At 35.2% G+C, this 23,382-nt stretch overlaps 2 protein-coding genes across 2 annotated transcripts in view; one reads left to right on the top strand and one right to left on the bottom strand.

Annotated features, from left to right (window-relative positions):
- Positions 1-5,530, top strand: part of ITGA4 (integrin subunit alpha 4) — a 35,555-nt gene extending 30,025 nt beyond the window's left edge. Inside the window, exons 23-28 of the mRNA XM_027637244.1 lie at positions 623-730; positions 989-1,108; positions 2,521-2,640; positions 3,152-3,250; positions 3,468-3,587; positions 4,442-5,530. Of these exons, the coding sequence (XP_027493045.1) occupies positions 623-730; positions 989-1,108; positions 2,521-2,640; positions 3,152-3,250; positions 3,468-3,587; positions 4,442-4,534 (660 nt within the window). The 3' untranslated portion in view covers positions 4,535-5,530. The remainder of the gene's footprint in view (positions 1-622; positions 731-988; positions 1,109-2,520; positions 2,641-3,151; positions 3,251-3,467; positions 3,588-4,441) is intronic.
- Positions 5,531-7,979: 2,449 nt separating this feature from the next.
- Positions 7,980-23,382, bottom strand: part of CERKL (ceramide kinase like) — a 52,740-nt gene continuing 37,337 nt past the window's right edge. Inside the window, exons 5-13 of the mRNA XM_027637245.1 lie at positions 21,248-21,390; positions 15,699-15,773; positions 14,119-14,296; positions 13,752-13,820; positions 13,403-13,428; positions 13,211-13,319; positions 10,122-10,218; positions 8,708-8,883; positions 7,980-8,163 (exon numbers count right to left, since the gene is read on the bottom strand). Of these exons, the coding sequence (XP_027493046.1) occupies positions 8,082-8,163; positions 8,708-8,883; positions 10,122-10,218; positions 13,211-13,319; positions 13,403-13,428; positions 13,752-13,820; positions 14,119-14,296; positions 15,699-15,773; positions 21,248-21,390 (955 nt within the window). The 3' untranslated portion in view covers positions 7,980-8,081. The remainder of the gene's footprint in view (positions 8,164-8,707; positions 8,884-10,121; positions 10,219-13,210; positions 13,320-13,402; positions 13,429-13,751; positions 13,821-14,118; positions 14,297-15,698; positions 15,774-21,247; positions 21,391-23,382) is intronic.

The raw sequence follows: 23,382 nt of genomic DNA, 5'->3' as shown, positions 1-23,382 counted from the left end.
GTGACAGTCTGCAGTCAGTAAAGGAACTTCCTAAGAGTACAAGGGCACAGTAAGTAACTTGTGCATTGGAGGTGGGAAGTTGCTGTTAATCCCCCTTAGAACACTTTTTTTTGGCCTGGAAAATCTTCCACTGAATGATCAGAACAAAAATTCTTAGCACAAGCAGGATTGAAAGTGGTAGAGCAGTTTTGACTTGCCACTTTTTCTATTAAGAAACACTTAAAAAGGAATTATCTTACGGTAAGAAAAAGGAACTAGGAGCTTCTTATAAGAGGATCTGTAGGTATCAAATTTGTCTCCAGTGGATTAAAAGCAGGAGTTCAGACATAAATCTCTCGTAGTTCCTTTTCCATATTCTCCTGGAACAGGCTGTGTGACCTCAGGGTAGTCATCACAGATTAGCACTACTTACTCATTGGCTTCAGAGGAGTGAAGGGTTCAGTAAGCCTTCAGAAATAATGAAACTGAATGTTAGAACTCCCAGCAGAATCCACTTTCATGACAGCATAAGAGCACAGATGCTACCCTATTCTGTGAAGTTCTTTTTGTATTTATATATATATATTTGTTACTTGAGTAGCTACCATTGAAGCTTTAACTGTATAACACTTTTCCCCACAAGGTTATCAGCGCAGGACCAAGCATGTCTCCAAACACTAACTTAGAGATAACGATACCAAATGCTTTTCCACCCAGGGACTTCAAATTATTCAACACATTGAATATCAAGGTAAGCACAGGTTCAACATATATTATTAGCTATATGAATTCTATGAAAAAGAGAAGCAGAGCATAGCCAACTAGGTATGAGTTTGATTTGCTAGCTGTGGTGAAGCAGAATGAACAAGAACAGGATTATCTTCAGCCTCATATGTTTCAGAATTCTGAAAATAAAATTTATATTTTTTTTGAACCTTTCAGAAATCTGTATTCTGATTATGATCTGATATTTAAATTCTAAAAGTAATGATGTTATATTTATTTCCAGACAACAGTTGGAGAGTGCTACTATAATAAATATTCCAGAAACTGTACTGCAGCAGAAAAAAATGAAAATATATTAAAGGATGTCGTCACTTTCTTTTCAAAGCCTACTAAGAGACAAATGGTAAGGTCTGTCTTTTAACATCAGTGGGAAATAAATGACTGTATGAATAAGCCTTAAGACAACAGTACATCTTATATAATGAGGTCAACAGAGCAGTCTTCCAAGGATTTATGGTGGGACCTGTGGTAAGTTCAGTGTAGTCATAAGTGACTTTAGTGAAAGAGGTGAGAACTGAAATGAGAAAGTTGATTAATGACACGTTGCTGAAGTCAGTGGTTGACAGTCACCTAAAAAGAACTGCCAAAGGGGTGTGTAACTGAAGGAGCAGGCAAACAGGGTAGCAGAGGACATTCAATAACAAATAGAAAATGATGCATGAGGCAGAATCAGGCTTTATCTTAATTACATGAAGTATGCAGATCAAATACTGTCTTTTCCACCCCAAAAAAGTGCCATCAAATGTAACTAGTAGGAGCTAGATAAGAAAACCCCAAAAGTAGTACTCATGGTTGAAGTTCTTCCTTAAGGGTGTTATGGATGCTAAAAATAAGTGAATTCCAAGAAAGACACTGCAAGTTAATGGGACTGAAAGTCCATAAGAATTACAAAATATATGGAAATCATTTTTGGCTGGGAAGTTCTTATTAAAAATGTTTGGGAGGTTGTGAAGAATGTCATATGTGCCTGGCCTGTTCCAGCTCATCCCTCTGTACCTGCTCAAGGACCCTGCTGGAGATCAGATACTTGACTGCGCTGTCCAAATCAGAATTGTTATTTTAGTGTTGCCCTGCTGAGGATTTGTTCTCACAGAAATCTGTGTCCTGCAACTTGTGTTTGATAAAGTACAGTGTTTTTTAATCTTTCATCTTAAAAAAAAAAAAAAAAAGCTGAACATTTTTTAAACGCTAGTTTGGGACTTTTAAGTGAGCATATTACAAGGTATACCAGTTGAGGGATTCAGAGACAGCCTGCACTAGAATATCAAATCAGTAGTTTGGCATTGTACTACTGGATAAAGAATATAATGATGTACATTTTGTCTTCTCCAAAGCTGATTGAAGTGGTGCCAGTTGTCAGTGTACAAGTGTAAGGATCAACTAATTTTACTGTTTGTACTGGATAGCATAGAGTTATTGTCATTTATCGTTATTGAAAAAAGATAATTTGAAATAACAGTGCAAAAAAACTCCCAACCAAACATATAAACAAATTATGAAAATCGTTCTTTTTCACTCTACAAAAACTTGAATCTTTTAGAAAAACTACATGTTTTTTATAACAATTGGGTTGGTCCCCTATTACTGTACCTTTAGCACCTATGGACTGACAGTGATGGATGACAACCTGGAGTTACACCCTCAGTTTTCAAGAACAAACATAGATCTTTTTATTTTACTCAGTTCCTGAGTGTCTTAAATACTAAGATTATAAAGTTGATAACTTTAGTTTTAACCTTTCCCTCCCTTCTACAGTACTGCATGAAAAATGACAGCCTTTGCTTACAAATACATTGCAATCTTGGCAACATGGAAAGTGGAAAAGAAGCGACTGTTCAGTTGCATCTGGAGGCTACTCCTTCACTTTTAGAAATGGTAACACATAAATTTTTCATAGTTGATGGGAATATTTCAGGGCATATTTGCAGTATTCTCATCATACAAATTCTAGTTAGTAATTTATTTTTGCAAACAGTATGATTAAATATAAAGCTTTGGGGTTTTAACCTATTTTATGTTTTCAATGCTAAGGCTCAAGGTGATGTATGAAAAATGAAAACCACTGAAAAATATGTATTTTAGTTTATCACTTTATTTATGGTATGTATTGCTTTGCCTATTCTGGCTGGGTTATGTGGGATTGGGATTTAATTTCAACTCATAATTGTACTTTCCTAAGAAAAGCCATGTGGATGTGGACTCAAGTAAAATCCAATCTGGCTTCATTCCAGCTTCTGGTCTAATTTCTTTTGTGATCAGAAAAAGGCAGCATTGTGTGTTTTTATGAGATTCTGTTTCTGTGAGCAGCTGTGTTACTGTTTCTGATGGGCAGGAATCAACATGTTGAAGGTATTTTTTATAAGATAGAATTATTTTTTTTAATCAGGATGATGCATCAGCATTGAAGTTTGAAGTAAGAGCAACAGCCTGGGCAGAAAAAAATGCAAAAGTTATTGAACTACATAAGGACAAGCAAGTTGCATATGTAAGGATTCTCTTAATGAATTTGTGATAAACTTGTTGAAGTAGAAAAACCAACAGCAATTAAAATTGTGAAATTCTTTGCATATCCATACACAGGCAATGAATATACTGTAAACTACTTGAGAATGTAACTATTTTTCCTAGTTTGTTTTAGTATCGTTTAGGGGCGAAAAAAATAAAAATAATCAGTTAGCACTAAATTATTTTCTGTTTTTCAGGTCTATTTGGAAGGAATGCACCACCTAAAGCCAAAATACCACGTTACTGTGCTAATTATTGCCATAGGCTTAATAATTGGTGTTACCTTGTTTTTGCTTCTTTCATTTATATTATGGAAGGTAGGTTTTCAGTATTTCTTAGTTGTTCTCAAGTCAGGCATTCACACTGTTGGAGGATTTTTGGATCTGTTAATGCAGGTTAAAGGATAAATAACATTTTATTATGATCTGTCCTTTCTAAAGAAAGATAATTCCTCCTGTAACTTGTGTTTTTTCAAAAGTACTTCTCCATTTTATCTTCTGCATATTCTACATTTTCTGTTATTCAACACCACAAATCCTTTTACAGTGTCTTATATGACATCTCATGTTTGCAAATTATTTGCGTCATTTAATGGATCATTTTTGTGGGATGGTGCTCCACATTTACTGTCACTTGACATATGATGACTAATAATCTACAACATAGTTTCATACCAGAATAAAATGTTCAAGATTTCAAACTGCAATATAAATACTAAAAAAATTCTGTGCATAAGTAAAGAGAAAGCTATGAGAGATGCAGCTTCTCTGACAAGCCATTAAGAGATTGTTCACTTCTTTACCTATGTGGAGATTTTCTTCATCCATCATTTTTTCATGGAAGTGTAGAAATTAAATTTAACAGGAAAGTTTTATTACTGTTTCACATTTTTAAATATATTGGATTCAGTGGACTGTTACAATTCACAAGCCCCTGTGTCCTTACTTCTTGCAGAAGAGCATTAGCCTCCCAAAAAGTAAAAAAAGAAAAAGCAAACCTACTTTTTTGATTGATGAGTAACACTTGATTACTTTGTATGACAGAGCAATGGCAAATACCATAACACATAAATGCCATGCATATGTATTTTTATTTTCATTCATCTTTTATGATGATTTAGATTTGATAACCAAGAGTTGCTGACAACAGATTCCAAAATTATGTATTTCAGATTGGCTTTTTCAAAAGGCAATACAAACCAGTCCCTCAAGACACGAACAGAAGAGGCAGCTGGAGTTTTACAACTGGGAACAAAGATGACTAAGATGGCAAATAAACATTTGATTTTAAAATGAAGAAATTAAGATTCAGGTTAATTCACAGAAGAAACATCAGCAACAAGAAAACTAGGCCTTGAGCGCACTTGCTCTAACAAACACACTTTATTTCCTTGAACTGTATGGAGGACTACACCTTACAGTACTGTTGTTCTAATATGAAAGTGGAAAAACAGTTGGTTCTGAAGTCTCACAGTAGTATTTGAAATGCTATATATATATACATGTGGTTTCAAGCAGACAGAAGAACACTAAAGAGAAGAAAAATTACTTATTGAAAAGAAGTATTTTGAGAAAGTAATAATTTTTGGCCAGTCCTGGAAAGTCAGATTTCAAACACATTAGCATGAGTTATTCTAGTAATTTTGAAGTTTCAATAATATTTGGATTAGACATTCAAGAAGAAATCCTCTCTCATCTTGCTTTGGCAGTTTAACAAGGGTAAATTAGCTTAAACCAATAGAAGGACTGTAAATAGAGCACATGGATGTAGAAAAGGGCTGTCAGAAGCTCTCTCGGGCTTCTGAAGGTAACCTCATAAGCTTTGGCTTCACAGGCACAGCCACATCAGTGAAGAGACTTAGACACCCAGGCAAGCCAGAACCAGGAAGGTCAAGGGTGGATTCAGAGCAGGGAATTATGTGGGGTAGCCTGGATATGCAGCTGTAGAGAGTAAAGTATTGCAAATCATAATTTGCTGCCATCTTTAACAAGGTACTTGCAAATATGACAGAACTATTGTTTCATCCTTTCCTCAGATAGTGCTGCCATGATGTTCTGGACTTTTCCAATTAATTATTTCTATGTGGGGTTTTTTTAAAGCAAGTATTTATTTTTATTTATTTAAAGATTTTTCTATAGTACTTATCCTAGTAGTATTTAGTGCTGGCATTCTTCCAGAACCTGAAAAAAAAAAAAGACAGACTTCACCTGACAAAATAGAGACATGCATACCCAAGAGACACCAACTGCCAACCTTAATGGGCCAAATTTTATCTTTAGATGTGCCAACCTTAACCTGAAATGGAACTCAATTGGAGAGCTAGCTTGGGTTCTTGTGAAGCTGTCAGATAAATACTCTCCAAACAGGCACCCTCAGCAGCCATGCAGTGGGAAGGCAAATGTCTGAACAGAAACATGGATCAAACCACTGCTCTGCTACTGCAGGAAGTTTCTTCAGCTAGCTAAGTTCACACTGCCACCTAGCTTTGGTGAAATAGTACAATCCAGGGAAGAAAACGTTACTTTGCTCCCCAGTACAACTGGAGAATGTACAACTCCTTCGATCAGGTATTCCAACAGCAACATGCAGCATGGCCTTTCTGGCCCGGCCTTTGATGTCTTTCTGAACTGTAAGGAGAACTCTGTCATCTGTACATACACTTTGAAGCTGCACCATCATATAGGAATTAGCCTGACAATCAAAAGCTACAGTGTGCCTTCAGCAAGCGCTTCTGCTAATAGAGTGCTTGGTGCCATAAAAGCCGCGTTGTCCACAGATTCTAAAGGTAGTGGGGACCATTTTCTAATTTCCTTTCACTGCATTTGATGCCAAAGATGTGGATCACTCCAAAGTATGTTTTCCTCTGAAACCTTCTACAGTGCAAGGACAAATGACTGTGCATATATTTTTTAAAAGTCAAAATAAAATATGTCAAGAATGAAATATATTCTTGCAAGTCTGAAAATGTATAAAAAATACTTATCTTCCATATGGCTTTAGTGAATTTTTGCACTTTAACCAGAAAACCTTTGAATAAAAATTAGTTTGATGTTACTGTGAAAAATATACCTCAAATACTGGAAGAAGCATTAATGTTCTTTTGCATACAAACAATGCAAAGAAGCGAAACCAAAGCTTTTTATTTCTCTTTGAAACAGTTTACTTAAGTCAGTACGTGAGATAATGTTGCCTTGGAAACTGTACACTTCCTATTCAGATTTGATTGTTAACATGTAAACATTGGCTGTCTGCTCGTAGGATATGAAGCAAAATTATGAAGCTTTTATAAAACAAAGTTGACAAAAAGTGAATGTACAATGTCCTGATGGTGGGAAGATTATAAAGTATCACTTGATTTCATTTTATTAAAAATAACCCAAAAGAGTTAAATGCACGAATGCTGTTTCTTCTGCCAGTTAAATTATTTTGTTAGTTTTCACTTATTTAATTACAGTTAAATCTACTAACTGTTGCTGGAATTGCCTTTTTAGACAACTTTAGGAAGATTAGCATGAATTGTCAGCATGTTAAAAATATTTGATGGGATACAGCATCAATTTTAACTGGAGACTGTTCACTGTGACTTAGACAACAGGTAACAGCTTGTTCTTAGGAGCTAATTCATCATCTGCAGTACTTTAAGTGTAGTACTTCTTTGTCTTGTGTATTTAGCACAGGTAAGACTTTTTCACAAGTAGTATTTAAAGTCATGTAGTAGCTATAGATCTCTTGTAAAAGCTTAAGCCTTTGATTTAGCAACAACTTTAAAGGACTGAATTTCACATTACACTCGACTACTTACTGAGGAAAGAACTTAAACCAACTCATTCTAGCCATGACAGTGCAGCTTTCATACCATTATTTGTCAGCTGCCTTCTGAACGATTCATAGATGACTGATCAGGAAAACATTTGTTATCCCCATGGTCCTGCAGACAGAAAAACATGTTGATCTGCTACTTTTCATCATCTCAGAGAAAGCCAGTTCCCAGAAAGAATATAGTCTTAATTTGCTGTCATCTCAAATAATTGTATTAAGTATTAAATAAGTTAACAAAAAAACACTCATAAAAATTATGTTTAGACCCTATAAGGAAATTAGAAGCATTTAAGTCAACTCATAAGTTATTTATCATAATTTTATTCTCAGCAACACTGAAAACTGTGCTGAATAACATCTCAGTTCTAGGGTAGAGAAAATACTTATTTTGTACAAAGAGTAGTTTTTAAAATACACTTGAACAAAGAAAAGTTGTAAAGGATATCAGCATAGTCTTTTATATTATTTGCCTAGAAACATTTTGAAAGCAAATATATTAAGGCAACATTAAAAATCATAACTAGAAATTAGAAGTACTGGATTAAAGAAAATAAATACATAAATCTATATTTTGCCTACATTCTTCAGCATGAGGAGGTACCATATCTACATTTGCCAGCTCTAGTTGAACTGAGTCATCTGACAACATGACTTAAAAGTATCTCATACTAAAAAAATCTAGAATAACTTTAAAGAAAAAAAGATATTTTCTCCTACTCTGATGGACACTTCTTGAACCTCAAATTTGTAAGAGACCAATATAATCAATTTTCATTTTTTTCTTGTTAAGCCTAACAGCTTCTACACAGTGAAATACAACCTGGTAAAAATAAATAACTTGATAGAAATTTAAAACCAGAAATACTACAAACAACCCAGTTAAGCTTCTGCTACAACAACTGACATCAGTGAGTGCAAGTCCAGCACCTTGGAAAACTTTGCATAGAGGTGAGAAAAGGATTCTTTATTACAGAACTTGCAGTGTGTCCCTTCTATATGCAGTTGCACGTTGCTTGGGAACTCTCCAGGTCATCAGTGTTCACTCCATAGAGATCAATAAGTTGAGGATGGACCCTGTGAAGTGAGGAAGTCAAACTTAATCAAACTTCAGCAACTCTTGCAATGGGTGTGCTGCTTTTTGAGGTTGAGGGGAAGAACAAATATGTATGAGCTGCTATATGGAAATAAATCAGGGTGAATTACATTCTGACAATTCCTATAGGGTCATCTTTAGAACCAAAGATCCTATAACAAGATCAACCTTTTATTTTACATACCAGACTGTTACTCCAAGATCTGTGCCTTCAACTAATCCTTTGTGCATTGCAGAAAAATGAGGTACTGCCCATTTCATTTCACTGATAATTCTCCTTTTTCCCCATGTATTTGTAATGTCTTTCTTAGATACTAGATATGGAAACTATTCTCAAGCAGCATTAAGTTTCCCACAATTGAAGAACTACATGTTTTTCTTAACCTTACACATGCTGCTTTCTAACCACAACAGTACTATTCTAAGAGCACCTAATTTTCATGTTATTTGTATTATATACAGAAGCAAGACATTTAACTAAGCTGTTAGAGGTATATGGTCCCTAAATGCAATATTTAACCTTACCGAACATGAACTTCTGATGCTTCTTTCATTAAATCTCCATCTATATTCCAGGGGTAATTTCCTTCTGCAGAAGCAGCATTCAGATCTGTATTTTCTTTGGCATCCAGTCCACTTTCAAGCCTTGGTTGTACTTTTACTTCTTGAACTGTGTAGGTCTCAACAAAGGGAAAATTGAACTAAACCAAACACAGATATATATTAAATGAGGATGAAAGATAGAGGTAGTATCTTAGCAACAAACTGGATTATTTGAAATTAAAAAGCTGGAAAGCTAGCCTTTTTTTTTTTTTATCTTAAGTAAATGGGAACATTTAACTTGAGCTTTGACCACATGAGCCATTACATATTCCAGCTAGCATTTATATATTAACTTTTTTTTTTTTAATCCTAAGTATTGCTTTATAAAAAACAGTACTGTTCCATTTGCATTCCCATATTGGGCTCAATCAATCTACAGGTGAGGTGGTACATTTTGCACATGCCAAATACTTTCAGGAAGTGTTTAAGGCCAAGCAGATTTTTTCCTGTGCTCTGTTTATTTTTACCAGTAATCTTGTCTGAAACCAGGTTAGTTAGAACTCTAGTAAATGGTCATCTTAAATGTGAAGTAGGGCCCACATCTCCTTGTCTGATTTCTAAACACAAAGGCAGAGAGAAAAGCAAGGCCTTCCTCCAAAAGCATAACTGAAAAGTTTAAACTATTTCTTATACTCAGCTGTTAGTGCTGTCACATGGAATCCTTATCCATCTCTCCCCCAAACTCTCTGACTATTGATGAATTCAAACACCAACCTTCCTGTTAAAGTGATTTCACATAATCCTGGAATATTTGAATGAGTACCAATGTGCTTAGGCTATGTAGTGGGTCTTTAGGACACCAATAAGATCTGTGTTTGAATGCTTCATTCTTCTCTTCAAAGACAGAATAATGACAACAATTCTGAAATGCAGTTCTGCAAACATTCATAACTAGATGGAATGCATACCTGCTAAAAATCAATGCTCATAATGCACTGCTACCAGCACAGCATGCGGTGATCTGCTAAAATTGTGAACTTTACCAATTTCTGACAGAGCTGCATGATACCCCCCTAGTCTGCGTTCTTGATCTCTGTACTACACAAAATTCTGACACAGCATGGATTTCCTTATTGTGGTGGAAGGGCTTTACACCCATGAAACTATGGTACAACACAAATACAATTTAAACCACAACAGATGGACTGAAATAGGCTAATCTGTATTAGTCTAGTGATTTAAAAAAAAAGAAAAAAACATCAGATAAAAAGGGGGCTAATGTATTCTGACAGGAAGCTAAGTCTCCTTATGAGGATGCTAACATTAACTCTTGCAGCCCGTCTACTTTTGTGATTAACTGTTCTTTTTATAATCACCAGAAAGAAATTAACAGTACCTGATTTTTTACGCTGGTGTATCTTTTCAGATGCTTTATAAACTCTGTTCGAGAAGTATTTTGTACAACAATAAGAGCCATGCTTCCATTATTCAACCTGAAAAGAAGACCAATTTAGTTCCCAAAAGAATATTCATTAATTTGGAAGTTTGACAGGCTCTTCAACAGTCTAGATTAAAAAGAAAATAAAAGAAAGCCAACAAGAGTAAATTAATAGAATAGTGTCAATTTTTTTTAACACCTTTTTGCCAAGTCCCAGCCATGGATCAATCTAAACTATGCATTGGGGTTATTTATCAGATATATTTGTATCATACAGTGTAATAATAAAATTCTACTCCCTTATCAATATCCATAATTTATTGAACACAATAATATAATCTAAGAAAACCTTTCTTTTCTATTTAACAGATGGTTTTTAAACACTGGGGATCACAAATTTATGTTTTTACTTTTCTCTCCATTGAAACATAACAATTACCAAGAGTGCTACGAGGCAAAGCTTTACCAAGAAAACAATCCCACAGTGCCTGCAAGCACACCCACATCACATACCCCAGTGCAGATTGGTTCATTCACGCCCTCCACTAAACATTCACACTGCCCTCACAAAGATTTTGATCTTCAACTGTGCCACTATGCAAACTCTCTTAGTAGTTCTTCGTACAGTTCTATTTACATATTTCACAAAGCACATAAAAAGTTAGACTAAGATAATTTTGTACTAGATAAAACAGTCACACACTAGAGATTAAACAGGACAAGACCCTACGGTGCAGATGCTCAGTGATTCTAGGCATCCAGTCACCATGGGTATTTTAGCATCTTTGAGAATTTGGGTCAGACAATGAGCCAGTATCAATTCATAGGTTCCTTCATGTGTATTTTGAGACAGAACCTAACAACTCAAATCACAATTCAGTTGTGCCCATTTGAGTTACAGAGACAAATCAGTGTTCAACAAGAGTATCTGATGAACACGACAATCACTGATGAGACTATGTTCCATACAGAAATGAAGTATTGCATATCTTATGAATATATATGAACACATATATTTATTTATCTATTTATCCAACATTTATCCATGGTTGGAAAATATCTTATGAGCATGTAAAAAAAAAAAACTTCCAGCCAACCACCACAGATCTTTCCTCATTGATAGTTCTTTGGTTACTGAACAACTGCATCAGGAGTGTTCTCAGACTATGATACAGCACTGCCTAGGAGGGTAATTTTTATAGAGACATTAAACAAGTCACCTGGCATAGGATTACTTTGCTGATTGAGAAAACAGTGATGGTGACATTTAAAAAATTACCTCCCTATCATATTTGTTTCAATAAAAGGGAGAGCAGGCTGCTGGGCAATGCATTCAGCTCTGTGGCCTTTCATCTTCAAAAATGGCTAAGAATTCCCATTAATTCTCTTGAAAGCCCAATCTGCAGTGAAGTGCAACACTGATGCTGTGAGAAACATGCGTCCCACACAGCTCACACAGTGCACACAGTTAAATATATCTTGACATGTTTCTGCAAATTTAGACCAGCGTAACTAGAGTTACAGGCAGCAGCCAAAGCTTTCATTCCACTTCAAATGTCTTCACATGGCAGAAACTTCTTGGGGAAATAGGAGAGAGAGAAGAAACCTAGCTGAGTTCCTTCTGTAGTGGGTCTGGAGTCTCTAACAATTAGTGCAACACTGATGTTTCTCATATTGAAAAGACATACAATCAATATGCTATTCACTGTGACAAGTGAAGCACTTGTTTAGAAGTCTACTAGCTGACTTCACTCCTAAGATTATTTTTAAAAAGAGATGAAAGTACAATGGATGTCCTTACATGAAAAGACAGGGAGATCCACCAAGAAGCTACACTGGTAGAGAAACAAGCTCATTCAAACCTGCAATAATTGCATGGAGTAGTCACAAAATTTCATCATTGAGAAACAGGGGCCAGAACACATGGAAAGAGAAAGCAAAGTTAGAAGAAAATAATTTCTTCAATTCTTGTTAGAATTTTTCTGCTGACTGGTATACAAATGCACTAAATGGAGAATAAAGTTCCTAAGAGGTGACAGCATCATGACACTATCTGAAGAAGCATGAGGTTTAGTGGGATCCCAGTAGCAAAGAAAACTTCTCAGTAAGAGTTTCATCATAAATATTTGTTTCTATATTGTTTCCAAGAAGTCAAAATCTACTGGTTGAACCAGCAGTTTTGAAGAAAAACACCTAATAGATTCTTCTCTATTTTCACCTAATGATAATCAAATGAAACAAAACAGACTCATTCCATAAACTTTCCTGAGTGCTGGAGTTTTTTTGATAAATATACATGCCTGCACACACATGCACAAGAGCAACTACAAAGCTTGTACTTGCTGTTCTGCTTAATCACCAATTGGATACCTCAAGTAAAAATATTTATCACCTAATAACTGTTTGGACCACCACAAAGCATACCCTCAACAATGAGCTAAAGCAAAAACCAGTCAATGTCAACAACCAGGTTACACAGTCGTTTGTTTCCAAAAACACCCTTCATGTAGAAGCTGTATTTCTCAAGTTCAGAGGGAAAACAAAAAAAAACAAAACAAAAACAACCACAAAACAAACTACCAAACAACCTAACAACGACAACAACAACAACCAAAACAAAAAAAAAACCCACAAGTGAATAGCATGGGGAAAAAGACTCATATTGCATTTTTGCTGGCTGTAAAGCAGAAGATGAGGGGCACCTTTCTATTCGAAAAAATAAAATCCAAGAATGAAGTTTCCACATATAGCCAAATCCTATGACAGATGATTGCTCAATGACTACTTCTTAAGTCAGACTTGCCAACTAATTCAATCACAGCAATTATCCACTCATTATTCTAGTTAGACTGCTTGACCTTATTTGCCTGATCCAAAAACTGATTACAATTCCTGGGATTATCGAGTCTGCTGCAGTCTATGCTCCCTCCCCCATTCCAGAGGGACTAGACTACCTAAACATAGGCTCATATTCTCGGAAAAGCCAAGGTCTTAAGGTAAGATGTCAGAATTTATAGACATGACTAATTCTCTAAACCCATACTGACCTCGTATTAGGTGCCAAGCCTCTTGGTGCCATTGAACACAGACAAGGGATTGCCATAATGCTCACATTCAGGAAGTGACCCTGAATTTTCTGCCATTGATCCTTGCTACCTAAATATAACAGAGTAATTCTATATTACTCCAGTTAATAAGCCACAGTTGGTTTTTAAATAGTCATAAAAGTAAAAACTCACCTTTTTTTATTTTCTCTTTCTTCTTTCTAAAAGGATGGAAACATGTAGGTAAAATAATTAAAGTAATTTTTGCACATTTAAACAATACATACTTTAGAAAAAAGTAACATATTAATGGAACAGAACAAATCAATACTACTGAGTGGAAGACTGCCTTGTAACAAATCCTCCGTAGTCTACAGGGAACACTTTACAATGTGTACCAGTTTGCAGTTGTCAAAATAAATATTTTTTTTTAAGATTATTTTTGCCTGTTGATTAAATTTGAACAAAATTAAGAAACTGTACAATTTTATCTTCAAAGACATATTTTTGCAGCTTTGGAATTGTTTGACTCAGTTTTACTTACCTGTCATTCTCATGAGAGTCTTCCTGTGGAATTTGTAGAGGTAGAAATGATAATTCACATTCCTCTGGCCTAGAAAACATTTACTATCATGTAATATATTAAATATTAAATATTTACTATCATGTAAACCAATACTCTGACTGCTAGACAGACTTTAATAAAAGTTAAGATGATTTTAAGACAGTGTTGAATGTACAGAATTTATCTCCTCTTTAACATGTAAGAGGGATATACATCACATCTGACTTAAACCTGTCTGCAATTAAGATAGCTAAACTACTGCTGCCTGTATTTTCATCACATTAATTATTGCATTTTCCTCAAGAAAATGAGAAATACTAGAAAAATATAACATCTTATGACATACCTGAGATCTGCCAGTGTTTTGATAAAAGCAAAATCCTTCCGCTGGCTGGAGGGCATCCAACGGTGTTTTTCAGCCAAAGCCAGAGTTCTCGCACCAAAACCAAACATAGCTGAGAAACCAAACCTTAACAGCTTGCTTGGAGTACTGAAGGTACAGACATCTACGGCCTGAATATGTCCTAAAATTTCAAAGATAAAGAACAGAAAATAAAAATAGCATCTGTGTTGCACAAGAAATACAACTTAATACTTCTTCACGTAATTTAGCTGGGAGAAAAAAAATCTCCAGACTCTTCTCTCTTTAGGAAATCAAGTTTACTAATGGAAACCAGAATCAATCGAGATATAATTAAGACTCTATAAATGTAGTCATTTCAGGTGCTTGAAAATGCTAAAGTTATGGTGAAAATTCAGCTATTCATAAGGCTGCAAAGGGTCTGACTCTTAATTCTATTCATATTTTTATAATTAGTATTAAAGAAAATGTAATTTTGCTAATATTTGCATAAATATTTGCAGCCATTTCCCCAAATATCTATAATGATTGAACATCCTACTGGAGGAAATATGGGCACTCAAACATAGGTTTCAAATGTATTCATGTTTACAGTTATAGAATATAAACATCTAATTCTCTTCAAGATAGGGTATATACGTTTTTTCTGTAATAGAAAGTTTCCATTAGATTGAGTGTTTCTGAATTTATAAAAAAGACAGTTTTAGATTTTGGCTGTGAAGACTTGTATATGACTATTTAAGAAATAGAGTAGAGGCTCTTCCACTGCTGACTGCAAGGCCTAGAAAACAGATACTCAAGATGGACATGCCCCATTATTCTATTTTTTCATTAAAAAAAAAAAGTCCTAAAGAAAAATTGTTATGCAAGCAACATTAACGTTGCCTAAGTATTTGCTACTTCCTAAGACCCAAAAATAAGGTTTGCACTAGCAACTTAGTTTTTTCTTTTCGCATTTTCACATTCAAAACCCTATTTATTGTGCAGACCAAATGGCAAGACAGTTTCTTCTACTAATAAAGCTTTCTTATAAAGCTGTTAGTATTTAAAAGAACTGTACCTGGAGCTAAAAAGGCGAATGCTACTTTCTCAGAAATATGACGATACTTTCTGAAAAGTCCAATCCTAATCACTTCCTCAAGTGTTTTCTGTGTTTTCATATTGTCTTCCGCAGGTACATTAAATTAAAATAATCCAACCAATCATTGCATAATAACACACACAGAGTAACACTATTTACACAGTCAAGTCTGGAAAAGGTTACTTTTTGCATTAAAAGAACATCAGCAATAGGGCACGAACACCAAAATCAGACATTATTCCATGGCAGATTTTAGCCACCAGAAGATGAGGTCCACGGCCTTTGCTACTGAACTATACGCAAGGAATGATAACCTTTCCAGTCCACTATAAATCAGGATAGAATCATTTGGGTTTAAAAGCCCTACAATATAGTTTATAGCAACAGAGCATAATGCTATGCCTTTACTGAACAACTGATTAGGGCAAACTGCTAGATGCTGCTTTATTATTTTAAATCTGACAACGTATGTAAAAATATTTACCCATTATGATGTGCAATGCTGCAGTCACCACATGCTTAATACCATAGAGCGTATGGGCCAAAATATTAGTAGTACCTGTAAAAGTGAACACAAACTGTTGTAAAAATATGAGAGACACAGAATAACAAGAAAAAAAACAGAGAGCATTTTTAGTTACTGCATTTTCAAAAAAAAAAATAAAAAGCCTCCCCATAAATTACATAGTCTTGTTAGCAGCAGAAATCCTTAATAGTATTAAATTAAAACCTTTAAAACTTCCAGAGGTCTATAAAATCTTCTCTGCAAATTCATTCATATGTGCCATAAAAACCAAGGGGATTGAAAAAACCTTTACAAAAATTGCCTGTTTGGTGCCTGTCAAGGCACTTTACCTGTGTAAGAAACAGATAAATATGTAAATTTTGCCCTTCTGCTTTAATGTCTAGGACATAAAATACCATGTATCAGCTGACTTTTAAACATCAATTTATTTTTTAAATCCTGAAGAAGGAACAGTTATGTCTTTCCTAAATGGGTATAGTTTTAACAGAATTTAAAGTTGATTTTTGTCATTTCTTGCATTTCTTAGCCCAGCAGCAGATCTTCCAGAAAAATAGAGAACCAGGGCCTGCCACCAAGCAGAATATTGATTTCTTCATATCATTGATTAAGGGATGAATAATTCAATGACAGTTTAATTAAAAGAACAAAAATTATAATAGAAGAATTTAGAACCTAACATTCCCATAAAGAAATGATCTCACATACGTTTTCATATTATTTTCTGGTTGCTTGAATTCTTTAATATGCTACAGAAGCAACAGACAATTCTGGATGCTAAATGTGCCTAAAGTTTTATGGAAGCATTTAAACTTGTTTTTCAAAAGTAGGAGAGAGAGGAGAGGAAAAGGAAAGACTATCACATTCCAAACAAGAGGCACTCGATATTTAAATATACACTTTAAAAGCATCATGTACCAGATTGAAAAATCTTGTTTATCCCAAAACTCTGCTATCTTTGGTGTCATGCTATTGATAGAAAAAAAAAAATAAATTTGCAAAGACTGATGTACATAATTACGAAGCTCTAAAGGTATCATGTCATTCTTATTCAGGAATATATCCTTTGATTATTTTTCAATAATTTCTCTCAATAAAAAAAATATAAAATAATTGGAAACCTCAGTATCTCACAGATCCCCTTTTAAGTCCCTGAAGCATCTTAGTCTCTGAAGATAATGCAGAACTTCATGGAAAGTGGCCATAACATCAGAGAGAAGAGCTCTGAGTAAGGCTCTCAGGGTTCCTACTAAATAAAGGAAGTGAGGCACATCCTCAGTGAGGTAATAGATATTTAGAAGCTCCAAAACCCCCTACATTTGACCTAAAAAGCAATTCTCCACAAAATACTACAAGTATATGCACAAAACACCATTTCATGTTTGAATGACTTCAGAGATTTAACTTCTAGATCCAACCTGTTCTGCTCTGCCATGAAGCTAGCTAAAGATAGAACTCAAAAATACCCAAGTATTTCCTTTAATCAAAATTTTACAACTCTTATCAGTTGTTATGGGTATCTCTCCAAAACAAAGGAAATCACACACACAAGCAGCAGATCATCACGAGTCAGGTTAATCATGTTTATTCCCTGTACCTTGAAACAGGGAAGTTGTTATTCTGAAAAAAAACATCTTCTTTGTCCCTGAAGATTAAGTTAATAAGAGAGCACAAGGCAGAATATACTTCTGAAGATCAGGCTTGGTACGTCTTAAAAGTTCAATTCCTCATGTAAGAGTAATTTATCAATACAGATGGCAGCAAGATACCAAATGACCGCAGCTGAAGTCAGTACCAATCTTCATACTGACTTTAATGAGAGTTAAATCTCATTTCTACTAAACAGGATAGGCACAAGTAATTTCATCCTTCTCTTAAATCTGTGGAGCTCATCAACATTTGCAGAAGTAAACAAAGAAAAATCCCACCCTTTCAGGACTCCTAGGAAGATAAAACAAGTTCTATCTGTGCTAAAAAACAAATACCACATTCACCCTTCTACAAATTGGAAATCTAAAACAAGCACAGTTTTGTCACATTCTCTAAAAACCCCTCTTAGTACATTCCTAACAGCATTTTTGATCCAAATAATGACTGAATAATGTGTCTCATTAACTAGATCCTATACAAACAGGATGGCAGACAAAATAACCCAAAACAAACAAGCAAAACAAAAACATGTAGCCTATCAACAAAGTGAAAACAAAAATAATACTACAAGCTTTTCTGATTTAGGTCGTGATTCAATAATAATGGTATTAATGCTATTATTCCTCCTCCCATGTAAACTTTTTCTTCCCTATGTAAGCTCAAGCTATTATTTACCAATAACGAGATGGTTCCCCTGAACATTATCATATTACTACAGAGACTAACTTTGATGCCCTTGTATAGCTTGCACCCCTCACACACTAGTAACAGTCACATTTTCAGTTCTAACTCTAACTACTTAATTTACTATAAAAAGGTTTCATCCATACAATTCAAGCATTTCTGTCACCTGAATTTTTTTGAACAGAAACAAAGAAGATTTTATTACTCAAAAAATACAACTCTGTTCAAGATATCAACCCATTTTCCTGACATTACAAACAACTTCCTACAACCTCCTCCCTACGAGATGTGCAATAAGCATCACAGTAGGGACAAAGTATCTGCAGGTCATGTAAAGCATGACTGATGAAGGTACCAAACAGAAATTGTAGAGAAAAAAATTGTCCTTGGAAGTGCAAGCACTTCTGCAGTACAATTAACTTAATTAACCAGACGACATGAATATTCATAAGGCTGTTAATGTCTCCCCCATCCAAACAGATAAATGTGATGTAATGACTTCCTAGTCAAGCATAGCTAAAATTCCGTTGAAAACTGCACCAACATTTTGGTTCTTTGCCTGAAATATCACAGAAATTAACACTCGGTAATATTTTATTTTCTGAATTAATTGGAAATCATGAATTTATTTGAATGAACCATTTCAGACCAAAAGGTTCACAGCCATCAGATATAGATTGTCTCTTGTTCTGTAACAACTGGATAGCTTTTTTAATGTCCTTCCAGCTCCCCCCTCCCTTTCTCCATTTCCCCCTCTGTACAGTTTCTTAGCAGTAGTTCCCATAGCAACAAACAGTCTTGCTAATGGCCAACAGTACAACTGCAGGCTTCCCCACATCTCATCTATTTGATTTGGACCAGAATAAGGCAGCTCAGTAGAGTATTTTAGTAAGGACACACTCCCCTCTGAACCTTTCTCTTCAGGAGGCAAACTGCTTCAAGAGCATCTCCTTCCCATCAAGTTGACTGAAAGTTCAAAATGCTGTCTCAACTACTTATAACAGAGGCTAAAACCAGGTTTTTAAGCCACTCATATAATGCTATCCTGTAATACAGTTGCTGTTTCTACTCAGTTGGAGAATCCTATTATTTCTGTACAATGGATTTCTGGTGGGGAAAAAAAAAATTAATTGACCGTTGAGTTCCATCTTCATGAGAAGAAGTACCACACTTACCTGTTTCCTAACTGACTACCTCGTGGATTATCAGCAATATGGAAATAAAATAAACAATAGATTATTTTGAAGAACTTATTAAGGAGTTTCTTACAATATAATTTTAGAAATTCTTCTCATCCTTTTGTAATAAGCTGTACAGCCTCCTTTTGGGTTTACAGGTCCTTTTTGATCATGACCTATTTGTCTTAAACTGAAGAGAGTAAGCACTAATGATGAGACACAGCGACCTAAGCACAACATGGAGTCAAGTGCTGGAGAGATTCTCATCACCATCAAGATATTCACAGTAACTGAACAGTGATTCACATCACTGAAGTGATGGCCCAACTGCTGTACTCAAATTCATTATCTTCATGTCTTTGAGATTGCTACCTCTTTTACAAATACATTTCCAAGGGTTTTTTAACTCGGAACAAAGCTAATGTAATGTCACACTTTTACAAGCAACTAGTCCCTGTCTTCATGATGCTTTTGTAAGTGCAAACCAAGTCAAAGCATTTAAAATCTTGCTTGCTCAGTTCGAAGTGACTTGTTCCATTTTTTTGTAGAAAACAAAATAGCAATTTCCTGTTCAACTGGCTGCAGGAATTTTTTCCTTATTAATTAGAAACATCTGAGAAACTACATCAAGTAGTCACATCAAACACCCACATCAGAGAGTAGTGTCCATGCAAAAATGCCCCTTCTCTTTTCAAGGGAAGCGATTCGTATTCCAGTCCAGAATCAACTCTGACTGTACTGATTTTGCTGGTTTTGGTTGGGGTATAGTTAATTTTCTTCCCAGTGGCTACTATGAGACTGTGTTTTGGATTTGTGCTGAACACAGGGTTGCAAATATAGTGATGGGGTTTTTTATTGTTGCAAGAGCCAAGGCCTTTCTGTTTTCTCTACTGCCACACTGGCAAGGAAGTTGGGGGTGCATGGGAGGCTGGGAGAAGACACAGTGAGGCCAGGTGACTCAAACCAGCCAAAGGGATATTCCAGACCAAATGACATCATGCTCAATATATAGAGTGGAGGGAATAAGCAGGAAGTGTGGAACATTTGGAACAATGGCATTTGTCTTCCCAAGTCACTGTTATGAGTGATGGGGCCCTGCTCTCCTGGAGATCCTGAACACCTGACTGCCCATGGGAAGCAGTGAATTAATTCCTTGGTTTGCTTTGCTTATATGCACAGCTTTTGCTTTACCTACTAAACTGTCTTTTCCTCAATCCATGAGTTTTCCAGTTCTCTCCCTGATACTGCTGGTGGGCAAGTGAACGAACGAGTGGCTGTGTGGGGCTTGGCTACTGGCAGGGGTTAAACCACGACACAGTTCCACCTAAAACCTTCCTGCCTGGGCCAAGTTATACTCCAATAAGGGCAAATACAAAAATTGTGAGGAGAATGGACGCACAACCCCCCCAAAAGCAACCAACCAACCAAAATCACACCACAAGATGTAAGTAAAAGTTAACAAGGAGCAAAAGGATTTTTCAAGAGAGAGGTAGAGATTTTCAGGTCTGTAAGAGTAAAGAATAGAAAAAGCAGGGGTTTTAGTACATTATTTTTTTTCAATATAAGCCATAAAATGTTTTTCTGGGACATCATTTTAAAATAGACCCTAAGCATGAATCCAAGAGAGAACCCTGCCAAGAAAACAGGAGAGATGCAAGAAAGGAAAATCTAGAAAACAAAGTTTTCATATGGTATCATTTCTCTCAGGAAATAAGGGCAAAACTTGATCTTTGTGTGAATCAGCTGAAAATTATTTTATTCTTCCTCAGCTTCTTCCTTCAGGCAAAGAGCTCATCTGTGCCATTACTATAAATTATCATTACAATTTAAAATCTAGTCATTTGTAATCAATCTAAATCACTAATTTAGGACATTTATTCCCTTAAGTAACTGAAGCTTTAGCATCAAGAACTGCCTTCAGTAGCCAAAACTGTAAAACACGCCAGAGGGACTTAAAACAGATGACTAACAAAATATAACAGTACCTTTTATTCTCACCTGCTGGTATTACTCCAAGAGGAACTGGTGCTCTAACAGGGTTTGATACATAATCTGTGTCTTTTCCAGCATCTATCTGGGCTCTAAGCAGTAGACCATGAGCAACTTCACTGACAGATCCATCTCCACCAACACAAACTACCCTGTTACAAAACAAAAAATACACAGTTCAAAATAAACTCTTTCATAGCTGAGCAAACAAGTGGAAGGCAGCTACTACACACCATATACATAATGATATTTCAAATAGCTAAAATCATTCTTTCAGAACAAGCTCGGGCTTCATTGTCAGATCAGTGAGTGTTACCTCATGAGATATGAATCCTTATTTCTGCTTTCAGTCTGAGTAGGAGTAAATATATTTAACAATTATCTTACCATATCACACATTATGCTCATAAACTGGTCAGATGGAAGAACCAAACATAAGCTTAAGTGCCTCAGTGAAAAAGCTCTTTACATTTTTCAGTGCTGACCTACACTATCATTCCAATGCCTTTTAATTGCCCTTATAATAACAACTCACCAAATATTACAATAAAGTAAAAATAAAATAAAAAAAATACTTGAAAACAGCTATTTTCACACACTGTGTAGGCAGTTAAGGGATTTAGTAAGGTATAAAATCCTAGTGCCAGCAATCCTTTGCATGAAGGTACTTAATCACTGCTTCTGGAGCACATAATTAAACTCCCACCTGCTGTGGCAATAGAGAGGAATGCATTTGTCTGTAAAAGCTCTGTTACAACAAACCTTTTTTTTTTCCTTGTTTTTGTTTATTTAAATAGCTATTACAGTGATTCTCCAAATTATTAAACATTTTAATGATAAAAATAGTAATAATACATTTCAAGCATTTGTAATATAAATGTCAGAGTCACTTTAGGAGGAACTCCCTTAAAATACAATTTTTTTGTATATCTATATGAATGCAGTTGTACAACTACATCCAATGATTCAACCAGATAAAACTAGTAAGGTCTTTACAAGAGAATAATCATTATGTTATAAAATGTTTAAATTCAATTACGCAGCTCCCTTACTTTTATTATTATTTCCAAGGTGGTTTTTAATTTCTAATTTTCCTCTGTCTAGCTAAACACTGCCAACATTAACTTAAAAATAAAAAATAGAATATATAGCAAAAGTTCGAAGCACATTTTCTTCCTCCTTGTAATCTGGAGTCATTACCTGTCTTTTGACTCCTTTTTTGTTTATTCTTAGTCTTCAAAGTTTCTCTCACAGCAGCAAAAACAGTTAATTTTTGAAGTCTGATAAACTGTACATCTGGAAGGACTTACCTGATTGTCCTCTGGCTATTAAAACTTCAAAACCCAGACATATTTTGTTCTGATTTTGGAAAGCTGTGTTTGTTGTAGACAAAGAGTCCAAGGAATAACAAAAATGCTGATAATTTTGATTTTATTATTTTAGTATTGAAAGTTACCTTTTTGGCTGGAAACAGAGATACCATCAGGGACCTGGGATTCCAAAACTAATCAGTGAGAATCTGCTATGCATAAAGAGTAGAAAGTCTCGAGCAAACAGATTTCACTTCGACCACAAAGAAGGCTTCTTACAGGAAGAAACATCTATCCAACCATCAGACACAACTTTCTCAATCAACTTATTTTCTAAGTTCTGACCTAACCCAGGCTACTCTTAATATCCTGAATACCTTAGGTTCCAGATCAGGGAAGAAATATATGCATGTACATTGTCTCTTTCTGTCACTGTACAAACAGGAAAACACAGCTGAGATAGCAGCACCACAAATGCACTCTCTCTATTTGTCACCAAGGCTCAGCCAAAAGACAGGGGTAAAAAAACCACACTGTCATGTTGACAAAGTGCCAAGATTTCCAGTGTCCTTAAAAAAAAGTGGATAGCAAAAAAGGTGGAATATGGAAGACGTATGACATGCCACCAGTCTCTGCAAAAAATGTGGTAACTGGAGAAATTAGAGAAAAGAAATTATACATACAAACAACTTTGACAAAAAATTAACACATAGAAGTGTTGCTTACAGAAAGCACTGAGATATGAACTTTCAATTTACTACTGCGAATAGTAAGCTTCAATTTACTTCATATGCTGTTTAACACGTAAGGAACCATAACTCTTAAAGAAAAAAA

Source organism: Corapipo altera, unplaced genomic scaffold (genome assembly GCF_003945725.1).
Source record: "Corapipo altera isolate COAL_440 unplaced genomic scaffold, ASM394572v1 45, whole genome shotgun sequence".
NCBI lineage: Eukaryota > Metazoa > Chordata > Aves > Passeriformes > Pipridae > Corapipo > Corapipo altera.
The sequence above is the reverse complement of the archived record's forward strand: the minus strand, read 5'-3'. Positions and strand labels throughout refer to the sequence as shown.